The sequence below is a fragment of the Mandrillus leucophaeus genome, unplaced genomic scaffold (assembly GCF_000951045.1).
Source record: "Mandrillus leucophaeus isolate KB7577 unplaced genomic scaffold, Mleu.le_1.0 Scaffold229, whole genome shotgun sequence".
Lineage (NCBI taxonomy): Eukaryota > Metazoa > Chordata > Mammalia > Primates > Cercopithecidae > Mandrillus > Mandrillus leucophaeus.
The window spans coordinates 3,111,077-3,126,016 of NW_012102354.1; the positions used below are offsets into that span (position 1 = coordinate 3,111,077).

At 33.9% G+C, this 14,940-nt stretch overlaps 1 protein-coding gene across 1 annotated transcript in view; it reads right to left on the minus strand.

Moving 5' to 3' along the window:
• Positions 1–14,940, minus strand: part of NRXN1 (neurexin 1) — a 183,925-nt gene that overhangs the window by 161,617 nt on the left and 7,368 nt on the right. Inside the window, exon 2 of the mRNA XM_011981602.1 lies at positions 9,765–9,936. Coding sequence (XP_011836992.1) covers positions 9,765–9,936 — 172 coding nt within the window. The remainder of the gene's footprint in view (positions 1–9,764; positions 9,937–14,940) is intronic.

The window sequence follows — 14,940 nt, forward strand, 5'->3', positions numbered from 1 at the left end:
GTACTTTAGAATTCAGAATCTTGAATGTTTATTTTTCCTATATTCTCCTAACTTCATTAGTTGTAATAATTTTGATGCTAGACATTTATTATTTTGTTGGAAGAAAACAAAATGGATTATCAGTATTCTGCTAGGTTTAAAATACAAAATCACACAGAATAAGAAAATAATGGTGAGACAAAGGTGAAAAATTATCTAGTAAGAGGCGTGAAAAAGAAAAATTGTCCTCCTGCATGATATGTTTTAAGTTTCCTAAATACGTGCAAAGGGCTTTATTAACTTCTTCTCATAATAATGAACAGTAATATGGTAGTTTCCTCTTATTCCACAGTTTCAGTTACCCACAGTCGAATGCAGTTTGAAAATATTAAACGGAAAATTTCAGAAATAAACAATTCATGCCATTTCAGTAAACGGCATGCAATGTAGATAATAAAGTCTTAAATTGCATGCCATTCTGAGTAGCATGATAAAATCTCTGGCCATCCCACTCCATCCCTCATGAGACACGAATCATCCCGTTTTCCAGTGTATCCACATTATACAGTCTGTTAGTCACTTATAAGTAGCCATCTGGGTTATTAGATCAACAGATCACAAGAAGAAGGGTGAGGACAGTACAACAAGAAATTTTGGGACAGGGAGAGAGAGAGGAAGAGGCCACATTCACAGAACTTTTATTATGGCAGATTGTTATGATTGTTCTATTTTATTACTAGTTATTGTCACTAATCTCTTATTGTGTCTAATTTATACATTAACTTTTATCATAGGGATATATGTATAGGGAAACACATAGTATATATAGGTTGTGGTACTATCTGTGTTTTCTGGCATCCAATGAGAGTCTTGGAATATATTCCTTAATGGATACAGGGGGATTCTTGTACTTTCCAGAGATGTTATATTGATAGCAATTTTTATCTTTATGATATTGGACACAGTTATTTCACCATCACACTTCACAATCATGACATGATTTACCAAGAGACCTTTCCAAATGAAACTCTTAAAACATGCATTTTGGTTTTAAGGATATTTATTATGTAATGTCCCAGTGTTATAATTATATCAAGCATAGTATTAGTGCTTAAAATAAATTTATTACAAGGATAATGGCATTCTTATGATCCTATTTTGGAGAACAATTGTTTAAAACTGGAAGTACAAAAGTTGGGCTCATTCTGTGAAAAAAGAAAATTATCTGAGCTAGTAAAGGCTACACCCAGAGGGCTATGTCAGTGTTTAGAAGGTTATTAGCAGAAGGTTAGTAAAGGGCAGCCACATTTCATTGGAAGCATGTTTATTTAGGGGAGGAGGAGGAGGTTCCTCCTCATATGTTCATTACACAGACTTCATTTTTCCTCCAAAATCTCAATATCCTCAAAGATCACCTAAAGCAGAGGTTCTGAATTCTAAGTAAAAGGGCCTAAGGATGTTAAACTGCAACCCTTAAACATCACATACATAATTTTTTATACAAATGCAGATAGATGTGCATTTTTCTAAAGATAGAATGGTCTACTTTATTGGATTCTTATGGAGGCAGAGATTCAAAGGAAGTTAAGAAAAACTGATTTAGATTAATGTCTAAAACTAAATACAGTTCCAAAGCTTTGTACTCTCCATAGGGGCCTTGACACTAGTGTAGGATATTTTGTCCTTTTTGATACTCTGCCTCCTCTTGACAGCACTTCCATTTGTTTATTAGAAGTTAAGTGACATTAAAACCAACTTACTCCTGGCCAGGCGCAGTGGCTCATTCCTATAATCCCAGCACTTTGGGAGGCCGAGGTGGGTGGATAATGAGGTCAAGAGATGGAGACCATCCTGGCCAACATAGTGAAACCCCATCTCTACTAAAATACAAAAATTAGCTGGGCATGGTGGTGCACACCTGTAGTCCCAGCTACTCGGGAGGCTGAGGCAGGAGAATTGCTTGAACCCAGGAAGTGGAGGTTGCAGTGAGCCAAATTCGGGCCACTGCACTCCAGCCTGGTGACGGAGTGAGACTCCGTCTCAAAAAACAAAACAAAACAAAACAACTTATTCTTGAGCTTACAAGATACACAAAGTGCGTAGACAGTGGACAAATATAAATAGCATGACAGTCATGAGACTTATACATAGTTGACGTTCAAATAATGACATTAAAGCTGAGAAGGAACAAATCACATAGTACAGTTTTAAAAATTGTTCATCATACACCAAAATACTAGCTATTACCTGTTATCATTATAAAAATATATAAATAAATATGCCTGTGCTATTTAATAAGAGCTCCTGAAGATATAAGAAGTCAGAGTGTTTGAGAAAGTATTAAGAGAAAGGCTTGTCATTGAGTTGGGAATGTGACTTGTTCTTCCATTGAAGTCAGCTAATTATAAACGATATGATAAAAACGAAGATACTTTTAGATAATAGTCAAATTATGAAAGCCACTGTTACAAAATACAAACATTAAAATCAACCAAATACTTGTAAATACCATCTGAAGTTCCTAAAAACCTACTACTCTTTAAAATGTCATTTATCTGGCCTTCAATGTTTAACTATTCTTGTAACTTGTTTCCACCTTATTTGCAAAAAGCTAAATTTTTGCATTGTGGTGACAATTAATTTTTTATATCTGACATGATTAATTCATTGTTTGTAACCAGTAGATAGATTCATTAACCTGATTACCCATATCTTTGGTAAAAAGTCCTTCAAGAAAATCTCAGTCAATACCTTTAGCCACACTTATTTAACATCATGATAATACCATTCTCTGTTTAACGTGACTGCTTTTCAGGAGTGAGGCCAGTATATCCCTTCATGATGATAAGAACTTAAATTACTAAACAAATTGTATGTTGGAAACAATAATGGCAGACAATAAGTTAAAGGGGGAAATTTCAAGAAATCATTTAGAAGGGCTTCTATTTCTATATTACAACATAAGATATACTTGGCAAAAGTTCTAGCCTACTTGATATAATATCCTTTACTTTTGTTTTACCATGACTCTTAGAAAACATCTGCATTATCTCTGTTTGCCAGCCTGTGGAGTTTAAATGATGCCAAAACCCATCAAACCATCAGAGAATCTTGCTTTCTCTTTTAACAGAAAATTAAAAAATGCTAACATGGTTGCCTTACAGTAACTGTAAAAATTCCGATATTTTAAAAATCCAAGTCATCGTTAAAGTAAGAACAAGTGAGAAGTCTGATAATATATCATCTCTTTCCATCTCCTTGGACACAATTTCTCAGAAGCTAAGCTTAGAATTTTAGGAAGATATATTCAATATACTACTTAATAAAAAAGTTCATTATGTTTCATCATTCGGAATAACCTCAAATTCCCAGCAAAACTGAACACTGTTTAAAAAGATAATTAAACAGGAAAAATCAGAGTTTCAGACACTTGTTGAATCTAACATAGCTACTGTATTTGTGGCTTCAGATTTCTCAGAGTAAGATTTATTATAGAAAATTAGTGTTAGTAAACATTTAACTATTTCCAGTGGAAACCAAACATTTATATATCGAAATAAATATTCATGTAAATATATTTTGGCTAAAAACTACCAGCAAAAAAATGCTTTGACCTAGAAGTTTAACGAGGGATGTAGATTTACTCAACAACTATTTATTAAGCACCTTCTGTGTGTCACACCTTGATTATTATGTCCTTTGTTGGACTCTAGTCAAAATTGGTTATTAGTTTAAATAATAATTCATTATTCCATACGGTTTATCAGTTTTCACAATACTTATATTTTCACTATTTACTTTTAGAGGAAGGAAAAAAATTAGTCAAAGAGTCCCCATATCTATACATTTAATGAGAACATGGGCAAGTCTTCTTTTAACAAACTTTTTCTCCCAAATGATTCTTAAGTATTCTAATGTTCTAATGGTCCAAAATGATTTACTTAATTTGCTAATAAAGTTTCTCCAGTAAAGTTAGAAAATAATTAGTGCTTACTAATGAGTATTTTTGATTCAAAACTTTAGTGAAAACCAAACAACTATGGTTATTATAAGAAAATCTTTTTTATGTGTTACTATGTTTAAATACTCATAAGATAGTCTTGTATGTGTTATGTGTTTGTGTGGGTCAGCAGAAATAGCAGACTGTGACATTGACTGATACAGTTAGGATCAATCATGCAAGTAATAACCTTTAGTTATGAAGAATAGGCTATGCTATGTTTAAAAATGCATCTAATGATCTTTGTGTATTTTACTTTATGTTTCCCACACTTCATAAAGGAAGGTGCATAGCTTGTAGACAGGAGTCCCCAAATGTAGTTTTTACTCTGCTACTAACGAGCATTGTGATCTTGAGCAAACTAGTTAGTCTCTTCAAGGTTCCAGTTTGCTGTTTGATAAATGAAGGAGCTGGAAGAGAAGAACATTGAAGTTCCTTCCCTCCTTCAAATGTAATGATCATGTAAGGTAGATTTCCTTAATTACATCATACTTCGAAAAATTAAATTAAACAAATATAAAACAATCATTACATTAAGCAACACTTCAGTAACAACCCTGCAATCTCTAAATATTAGAGTGACTTAAATAAATAATAAATTATTGATGACTTGAATTAAAAATAAACTAATCGATTAAGCTACACTAAAGGTTTGGAATTTGGGGTAATAATCAGTATGACTTCCTGAACCCGGAAATATTTTACCAGCTTTCATGGATGAAAACAGAGTTAAGGTTTAGATCTAATACCCATAAGCTCTTTCAGACAAATTGCATGATCATGAAAAAAGATTTACACCATCTCTATGGAGTCTTAGAGCATTTCTCTCTTTCTCTCAGATCTCCTTATCCCTAAAGGATCTCTTTATCTTACCACTCCAGACCACCATTTTCTATTTTCCTTAAACTTAATAGCAATCAAACTCGGCATTCTGAAAGTTAATACATTTTATTTGACATGTTTAGGTTTTCTGGATCCTCCTTATCTCCCATTCAGACCAATTTCTTGGCAAACAGGAATACTAATGTCTTTGACTTCTTTGTTCCTTCCTACAACTGGTTGCCATTTCATTGGTATCTAGTGCCGTCTGGTGACACACAGCAGCACTAGAACATTGAATAATTGTTGGTTAAAAGGAGGGGGGGAGGCAGAGAAGGAGAGAGAGAGAGAGAGAGAAAGAGAGAGAGAGAGAGAGAGAGAGAGAGAGAGAAAGAGAGAGAGAGCCTAAAATGCAGGAATGTCTCTCCTTCTATTAAGTTGTTCATTAGGTTTTACAGTGTATTCTGCATTCATCCTATTTATTTTCTCACATTCTACTTTAGTACTTTATCTTTTGATACACAGATTGTTTAGTAGTTTCCTAAATAGTTTGTCTGTCTCTATCATTTGCTGCTAATCCTTCGTAAACGAATGCATGTTTGAAGAGACCTAAACCTAATGTACTATTGATTTCACAGTCTTACTACACCACTCACTTCAAAATGGTCTCTTCTTCCCTGGAACAAGTTTTCCTTTTATATCTTATTCAGAAATTAGCCAAATATGATATCATAACTCTAGCACTTTCTCACATTTTATATTTTTAATCTTGAACTTTTTTTTGCCTATCTCTGTAACCAGACTGTAAATTTAGTATGTTCCTTTTATGTAGTATATATCCTTTAAATATTTGTTGATTTAATATGTTAACTCAAGTATAAAATGAACATTTGACCTTGTGTAGAGTGCAAAAGAAATCTTTTGACACACTGTGGTAGGAAAACAAATTCAAAGGTTTATCATCAAAGATAACAGTGATTTATCTGAAGCAATCTTTAGTCTGGGTAAGCAAGATGATGTAGGGCTTTGTGAATTAATGTTATGAGAAAAGAAAGTCTATTTTTGTTGAGAGAGAAAATTTTGCTGCATAACTGTAATTAGGGACAAATCAGAGATTAATGATGCATTATATTCTAGAGCTTTAACTGATAAGCACCAAGAAATGGCTTTCTCAACTTTAAATGGTTTGTAAAATATTGTCTCTGTACTTTGCTCTATATACAGAAAATAATGGATACTAGGTCTGCTATTCAGAAAATTCAATATTTATTCTAAAATATAAATTGTTGAGTTATAGGAAGATTTCATATACTCAAAAAGAGCATAAAATCTACCTCTACTAATTAGCTTCTCTATGAAAGCCTTCCAGGCAATTACAGGGTAGTACCATTGGTCAATGCTTTGGTTGCTTTTCATTAAAGGTATAGTGTTGCTACCAGATGAATTGCTTCATATAAAAGCACTTCCCACAAAGACCCATAATGGAGGGTTAAGTGCTATACTAATTACTAATTTCAATCCTTATTGCCTATATTTTGCAGTACAGGCACTTTAAAGGAACCAAATATAGGCTACTGGTTCTCGCTTCTCTGATTATAGGATTTGGTGGTAAAAGCTTTAATTTAGCTGCTCTTCTAATAAAAATAACTCCCAAAATTAATAAAAAAGAGCCATACCACAAACTGACATAAAATACATATACTAGACTTTTGCTATTGAACTTGTATTTACAATCACTTTGTCATAAACACTTTAATAGAGTTGACACACACACACTTCAAAATTTGTATTCAGCCATTATGGCACCGTTGCAGATGAATCTCCAAGAGAAAAAGGTATTTGAAATTTTCATGGCTTATTTCCTACCTCAGCATCACACTGAAATGAACACAGAGCAGATGATTAATAAAACATCTGATGACAATGGTGACTCTCCTGAGTTCTTTATATATTGATCATTACCTTTTTATATGTATATATTAAAATTCTTCATATGTGCTTTAATTTTCTTGAGGGCAGACTCTGTGTTTTTCCTTGCTTATATCCTTCAGAATAATTGCAACTTTGCCCACTCTCGGTTTATTTATATTTTCTAAAATATATCTTGGTAAAAGGGCATCTAAAATCTCTGATTAGAAGTTGAAAGTTGCATCTGAAATAACTATATGTAAGGATTTGCTTCTTATTACTATACTGCTCATTTCTATTTTTAAACATCTTTTACATTGTGTTTCTTATTCTGAACAATTGTTTAATTGGCAAATAAGGTACTATATGCATTAAGCAAATATTAATCTAGAAAAACATGTAGAAATATTTTCTCAAATAATAAGTACTGCCTCAATCTCAGCTACCAGATTCAAACTGGACATCAGTCTGCTACAAGAACACAGGAACCATATCTTTTTTGAACTATACTCAGTACATGATATCTGGTATGTGTACAATCAAATAAAATACAGTAAAATTGGGGGATACAGAAATTTTTGAAAACATAAAATATTTACTAAAATGCAATGATGTTTGGCTAATATATCCTATATTTCTTTTCTACCATCTATGCTTGGGTAATGCATCCTGTATTTCTCTTTTAGAGATACATTATGCATATTAATAAAGTCCAAGTATAGATATTTTAACTTAGCTTAACCCAGAATTTCCCAAACTAATTTGAGCATGGGAGCTTAACCCAGAATTTTCCAAACTAATTTCCCAAACTAATGGGACCTTCCCTTTCTCACCATAAGTACTAATAACCTCTAGGTAAAGATACCAGTTTGGAAATTGCTGATAAGTGTTAAAAGTTACTAAATAAAGATAACTTTAAAGAATTAACTATGAACACAAAACCATGCCTCAAGAGGCAAACGCCACACTGCAATCGTAACAGGATTGATCATTTTGCATGTTCAGGTCCACTGTTGACAGCTGACAACATCCCATGAGCAAAGTCTAGACCTTATCCTACTATGTATTTTCATGGCTTCCAGTGTGATGACTTTCTCTCAGCAAATAGGCAGTGATTAATCCATATTTTAGGAAAATTACCAATACATCTTTCTGGAATTTTATTAAGGTTTTAGTTATCACTTTTAAAAGCAAATTTTTAGGCTGGGCATGGTGGCCCATGACTGTAATCCCCGCACTTTGGGAGGCTGAGGCAGGAGGATCACTTAAGCTCATGTGTTCAAGACAAGCCCGAGCAATATAGCGAGACCCTCATCTCTACAAAAACCTTTTAAAAATTAGCCAGGCATGGTGGTGTGCACCTGTAGTCCTAGCTACTAGAGAGGCTGAGGATGGAGGATCCTGTGAGCCCAGGAGTTTGAAGTTACAGTGAGCTATGACTTTGCCACTACACTCCAGTCTGGGCAAAAGAGTGAGATCTTATTTCAAAAAAATTTTAAAAAAAAGTTAAATTGATAAAATAAAGAATAAAAATTGAAATTGCACATTTATACCAGGATTTCAGATAATGCAATAATCTGGGATTAGCAGGGGCTATGTAACATTGCATGCATATTTAAGTTAAGTTACTTGGCTTTAAAATCTTCTATTACTTCACCTTGTTGTATACAGTTCACCTAATTGTAGTGTAAAATTGTGATAATTCCCAAGACATCGATTCGACAAATACTTATTGAGTGCCTACTATTTGCCAGTATTATAACAGGCACTGGACATATTAATTTTCTTGCTTCCTAATTTTGTCATAGAGCAGTTTACAAAATTACATTTAATTCAGCAAATATTTGCAGAGTACTAGGCTTATGGAATAGGTTTGAACTAGGGCTTGAAGATTTAGAATTCTATAAACCAGAAAAGGTCCAGAAGGGTATTACAGATATTTCATTCCACAATTGTGAGCCAGTACTTGAGATATTTGATATCAATTGAATACATTGGTTATGTCATTAAATTACATCTTTCAAGAACCAAATAAGTCTGATAGAGGAATTTAATATATGTTTTGATTATTATTTTATTGGATAAAATAGAAATGTATTTTTATACTTTTTCCTTATACTGTGTTATAAATTGTGTGCTTTGCAAAAAACACAGTTATATCTAAAGGGGAAAGAGATAAATGAGACAGATACTTTTGGTAACCTATTTTATGCTAAAATATAAAGATGATAATGATTGCAGTAAAATACCTTTATACTTTTAATTTATATTTTACTTCAAAACATATTTGTTTTAAAATTGAGGATACATACCACCACAAGTAGCACTGTTTAAAATTTCTAATCTACCACCTTTGTTTCAATAACATAATATTGATAAAACTCATTCACAATAAACAAGATAATTTTTATTTTATCAATAATGACTTGACATTTATTTTATAGACTTAAAATGAGTAGCGCTAGTGTCAAAGAATCCTCATGAAACTCCATGGTTATATGAAAGTGAAAACAAACTTCTTTTATGTACATGTTCTTATAACTGCTGATTTATGCTACTATTGTTTTCTCACTATTTCTCTATCTCATGGGATTCCTACACTTTAATGAGTTTCAGCTGTGCACCACCATCTGCGGAACGGTTAGGTCTTATTTTCTCTCAGAAAAAAAAATAAATAAAGTGTTATAATATTCTTTCCCTTAGTTTTAAATTTTAACTTTGTTACTTTTGACAAAGCCTTTCCTTTGTTTAAATGCAAGGATCCAGTAAAAAGAGCTTTGATATGTTGTGCTTTTTATGTGTGCATTTTTCTGATTTCATTGATGTCCTGAATTTTGAAAACGATAATGTACACCTTCACGTTCTCTTATAAAATGGCATTTGTACACTGTAGCAAGAACAGTTTAGGACAGCATTACATTCACATGACTCTAAAGTCCAATAAATAGTTGATGGTTTCTCAGAAAACCACAATTTGGTGAAACGGACGCAAAACAGTGCTTTTTCTTCCAGTTTGATTTTCATAAAATCTTCCCCCGATACATATTCACTTGCTTACCTGCAGGGTAGCGCTCGATCACTGGCCAGCTGTCCACCTGTAACGTGGCATTGCCACCACTCCTCGTGAAACGAACTACATGGTATTTCCCATCATTAATGATTGCATTGGACTCTTCAATGGCGATGTCATCTGTCCCAACATTAAACTTAACTCCAATTTTTCCCTGGTGCTGTAAGAGAGGAGGGGAAAAAAGAGTTGTATTAAGTTGACTAGTCACCATTTAATAAAGATCACATACAAGGTATTGTTTAAAATTGTGCTTTGGACAACAGCTGTTTTCCTCCAATTTTTACTTCTGAAAAACTACATGTAGTAGAAGCAAGATTCTTGACATTTGGGTAAATTTAAGACATCTCTTTCATGGATAATTGATATTCCAAAAGGCACACTTTCAAGGGAATTGAGCTGCATTCTTCCCAGAGGTTGTCACAGAGAAGGTGCATAGCTGCCTGCACAAAGGACATACTTTCATGTCCTTTAACACAGCCCCTTTAATCCACTCTCCCCATTTCACAAGAAAAATGGGACTCCAAATTCTTCCTTTTAATAACCGGTGAAATCAGAGCAATGATGTCTGTTTAGAGCCCATTAACACATGCTCACAATATAGGAAATAATTCTAAAGGGTATGGGGCATAGAGGCATTTAATGAGTGCAGTCGCTTAGTCAGTATTCACAAGCCATCAAATACTAAGAGCTTGAAAGTTATTCAATGTTTTATTTTATTGATGATCAAACATCAACATTTTATTGATGATAACACAGGAAGGTACAAGACTTGTTCAAGGACACATAACTTAATAGAGATGTACTAGAACTAAAATTCAGTTCCTTTATTCTTAGATTATACCTAAGCTAAATTAAAGCAAAGATACCATTATCCAAAATTAACCCCCTCTTCAAATTATGCAAAACCACACTATGAATCATTCTAACTATAAAGTTGTTGCTGTTAACTTTAGAATTTCATAATAAAAGGTGGCAAAGAGAAACATGTGCTATGTCCTCTGCCTCTGAGAAGCATTCTCTAACAGGACTGTCAACTCTACCATGAATTCTGCAGATTTTTAAAGCATGTGGATTTGCCCTTAATCAGTCGCACAGAATACCTGCACTGTAGGCCCTTGTCAGAACGCATAACCTCAAACTGTCTGTGGTTCACCCTTCATCAAACCTCAGTTGAGAGAAATGACATGGAGGAAGAAGGGTTTAAAGTACACACAGTCCATCCTTTCCTGTAGAAGTTTTAAATCAGAATGTTAGAAACCTGAAGATGTGGACCACATTCTCTTGACTCTTTGTGGGGTTGTCATCATTATTTGAACTAGACAGCAGGAGTATGCTATCAGCTTACACTGAGAATCCTTATGGAAAATCTTTTACAAAATTGCATTAATCAAAGGAAAATATTTGAGGATGTTATTTTTCAGTATTGTTCATTATATCCTTCACGTAGAGATCTAAAGATTTCTGTTGAGTTTTTCCCCTGGGTTCTTATTGTACATAAAGATCTCTTTCTTATAAGTTAGCATGCTTACATTTTTTTTGTTTTGATTTGCTTTAGGCTTGATGGATGATTTAACTTTTTTAAAAATCGCATTTTAACACTATATACATGTTTGCTAAATAAAGATAACTTATTATGTCTCTTAAATGAGATTCTTTAAACTTTTCCTGTAGAGTTATATCACGTGTTAAAAATGTATGTAATAAATTACTGAAAATTTATTTTCAGTAATTACTGAAATGAGTAAAAAGTAATTCTACTACAATGAGAAAATAATGCAGGCTTACAGAAAGATCTGAGCTAAAACAGGTCTTTGAATAAAGTTTGCATTTTCATTGGACTTTTGCTGTTTGTTTATTAGCTGAATCAGTCTACACAATACTAAAATGTCTTACAATGTCATGTATTTGAAAGTAAGGGTCATGAGAAATATGGTGGAAATAATAAGTCCAGGGGAAAATATATGCTAAAGTCTCTGCAGCTATTAAAATTACCCAGCCAGAAGTGGTGGCACACATGTATAATCCCAGCACTTTGGGAGGCCAAGGTGAAGAGGACTGTTCAAGCCCAGGAGTTGGAGACCAGCCTGGGAAACATAGCAAGATCTCATCTTTACCATAAAAAAAAAAAATGTTGGGCATGGTGGCACACACTTGTATTCCCAACCACTTAGCAGGCTGAGGTGGGAAGATCACTTGAGCCCAAGAGGTTGAGGCTGCAGTGAGCCATGACTGTGCACTGAACTCCTGCCTGGTTGACAGAGTAAGACCCTGTCTCAAAATAAATAAACAAATATTAAAAAATTTACCCTATCTACATGGACCCTGAGTTTCCTAACGACCAAACACATACATAGGGCTCTACTCATTTTATAAATACTAACTCTGGTATTCTTCATAACAGTTCCATGAAGGAGACGCTCTTTTATCTCCATTTTACAGATGAGAAAATTAAGGCACAGAATGATTAAGAAATTTGGCTAAAGTCACACAGCTGGAAAGAGAAAAGCTGTAGCTCAGATCCACACAGTCAGGCTCCAGAGTCTGGTCCTTAATCATTACACTAGGCTGAGTTTAGGACTGCTGTGCCATCCTATAGCTGTAGCTAGCAGATTTGGTAAATTTAGCTGTTTTTACTACCTGTTTTATCTCTACTGCTAGAGTAGCATCACTAAGGGGCCTTGGATTATTCTTCGAAGTTAGCAGATATGTATCAATCAATGTATGCTTAAAATAATTTTGGAATAAATTGCAAGCAACTGATATGAGGATATAATCGAATATTAAAATGCTTCTTTTTGTTTCAGTTTCAGCTGAGATGTTAAGATGATAAGATAATAAGTCAAAAACAGATTACTGTTTCCATCTTACAAAATGAAGTTGAAAATTACTTAAGCCAGACTTGCAAAGGAGAACACTGAGAACTGCTTTTAGGGTTCTGAATTAATTACCTACTTCAATCCATCAAAATGCAGAATAAGGAATGAGGAGATTGACAATTAGAAGAGGATTTTTGGAGAGTTGAGATTTGATGTGATTTCCACATACCTGCAAGGTGGAAGCTTACTTTTCCCTATCTCAAGTGTAGGAGAAAGGGACATTAGTGGAACATCTCAGAAAATTTGACATGTGTCTTCTGGAACTTGGTCAGTGGCAGTGGTCAAGGTAGTGAGCAAACTAGCATTAGACTATGCCTCAGAAATCTTCAAGGGAAGAGACTGTGGCTGGCTGATGCCCAGTGGCCAAGGAAAGAGATATTGATGTACCAGGAGCCACCTGTACATTAGGGTTTGTTAGGACAAAGGACACTTGTGGACCCTAGGTTAGTGTCCATGTAGAATTGTGTTGTACCCTGTTTAGCAGGGTTACTAAAGGAATTGGGCTGAGTAGTTAAGAAAACTCAGAAAAAAAGAAAAAAGAACTTGGAGTTACAGTGATAGATGACCAGAGGCTGAGGTGGGAATCCTAAATGACCATCTGAAGGAAGTGCATTTACTACCTTAATGGAATTGCAGGTAAAGAATTCTAATGATATGGTTAAGGTCTCTAAAGAACCAAATGCTTCCAAAAAGTGCCTCCTTAAGAACTTTAAGTAAAGGCTAAGCTCAACTAGATGGGTACAATAATATTAGCCAAGTAAGGTCATTTATGCCCTTTATGTTTTCTTTCTTCTCCTGCTTCATCCCTGGAGGATAAGAGAGGGAGAGGAAAAGTGAAAGTTGTGGAAACAATCATGTTCCTCCCAGTGCAAGCGGGGGCTCCACTGTGGCTGAAGCAGGGATAATGAGGAGGCTTTAACTGACTTCTATTATTACAGAGGAGTAAGCTGATATTACATTTTATGTCTAAAAGTGAATGGATGACCTTTTTACTATCCAAGAGGGAGCAAGCACTGTTGAGACTCCCTGTGGACTTCCCTGGTGGTTAGAAAGAAATATTTTTACATAACAAGTTTAAATTCTTGTTACACCGTAGGAGGCAGTCCTTTCAACACAAGTATAGGAAGATACTTGTTACTCTAGAGTTGCCCATTGTTTTAGGGTCTCATCTATTATAGACCTGGTTCTTATCCAGGATAGATTGGAAAAAGTTCTTGAAGTTTCCTACTTGTTATGATAGGTAGGCCATAAGAGCCTATTTTCATCAGAGTATTAATTATTAACAAGGTCTAGATTCAGGGAATAGAAGCATTGCATTGCTAAAGCTGAAAAATGCACTGAACTCTAAAATAAGTCCCTTTAACTTATCCTTAAAACTTTCTGCAGTATGAAATGCAAAATACTCATTTTCTAGGTGTAGAAATCTCCAGATTTCATAGGATTTGATTTTTTGCAACACAATAAAATAAACAATGTAGAAACAAGGAGCGTCTGTGATGCTTGCAGAACATTTGACTTTTAAATGATGCCCATCTCTTCTTGGATATGATCAGTTTTTGCCTCAACTTCAAATGTCTTTGACATCTCATAGATTTAAAATCTAGAGTTAGCTAGAGTGGAACTGAAAACTATCAAAGTAAAGGATCAAACAGGCCCGAACCTAATTCAGACATTATCTACTTCACCCCAAGTTGCATCAGGCTTTGAAAAACAATTTATTTATAAATGATCACCAAAGAGTTTTCCCTGAAAACAATAGATTTAAAATACACATAAAGCACAAAATACTAATATCAAGCATATTTATAGGACTGGTATTTACTATTTCTTTCAGAAACTATAGATATCCTTAAAACACAACCTTTTCATGTTTATAGGATAGCAAGTCACTTAAATTATATAAACAATAAAACTTGCTAAACTTTCTTGCCAATGGATAATTACAATTTAAAAGAATTCATTTCAAACTCTTATTCTCTGGGATTACATATGATTGTCTTGTCAAATCTCATGAATATTACATTAGCAAAACCAGAAGTCATTTCACTGGACATGTACTGATCTCCCTGTACTGTATCTTCCTTGAAATAGATAACTGGCTCAAATCATAATTTCAAAAATCTATTATGAGAATATCAGTAATGAGGTATTTATAATTTAATGAAGTCTTTCCATGGATTCATTAAATAAACAGTGACAAAGGTAATTATTGACTTTTTTTTTACAAAAGCTCATTTCTGAATAAAGATTATATTATTAAACCAAGTTAAAAGGAAACATCATGAAAT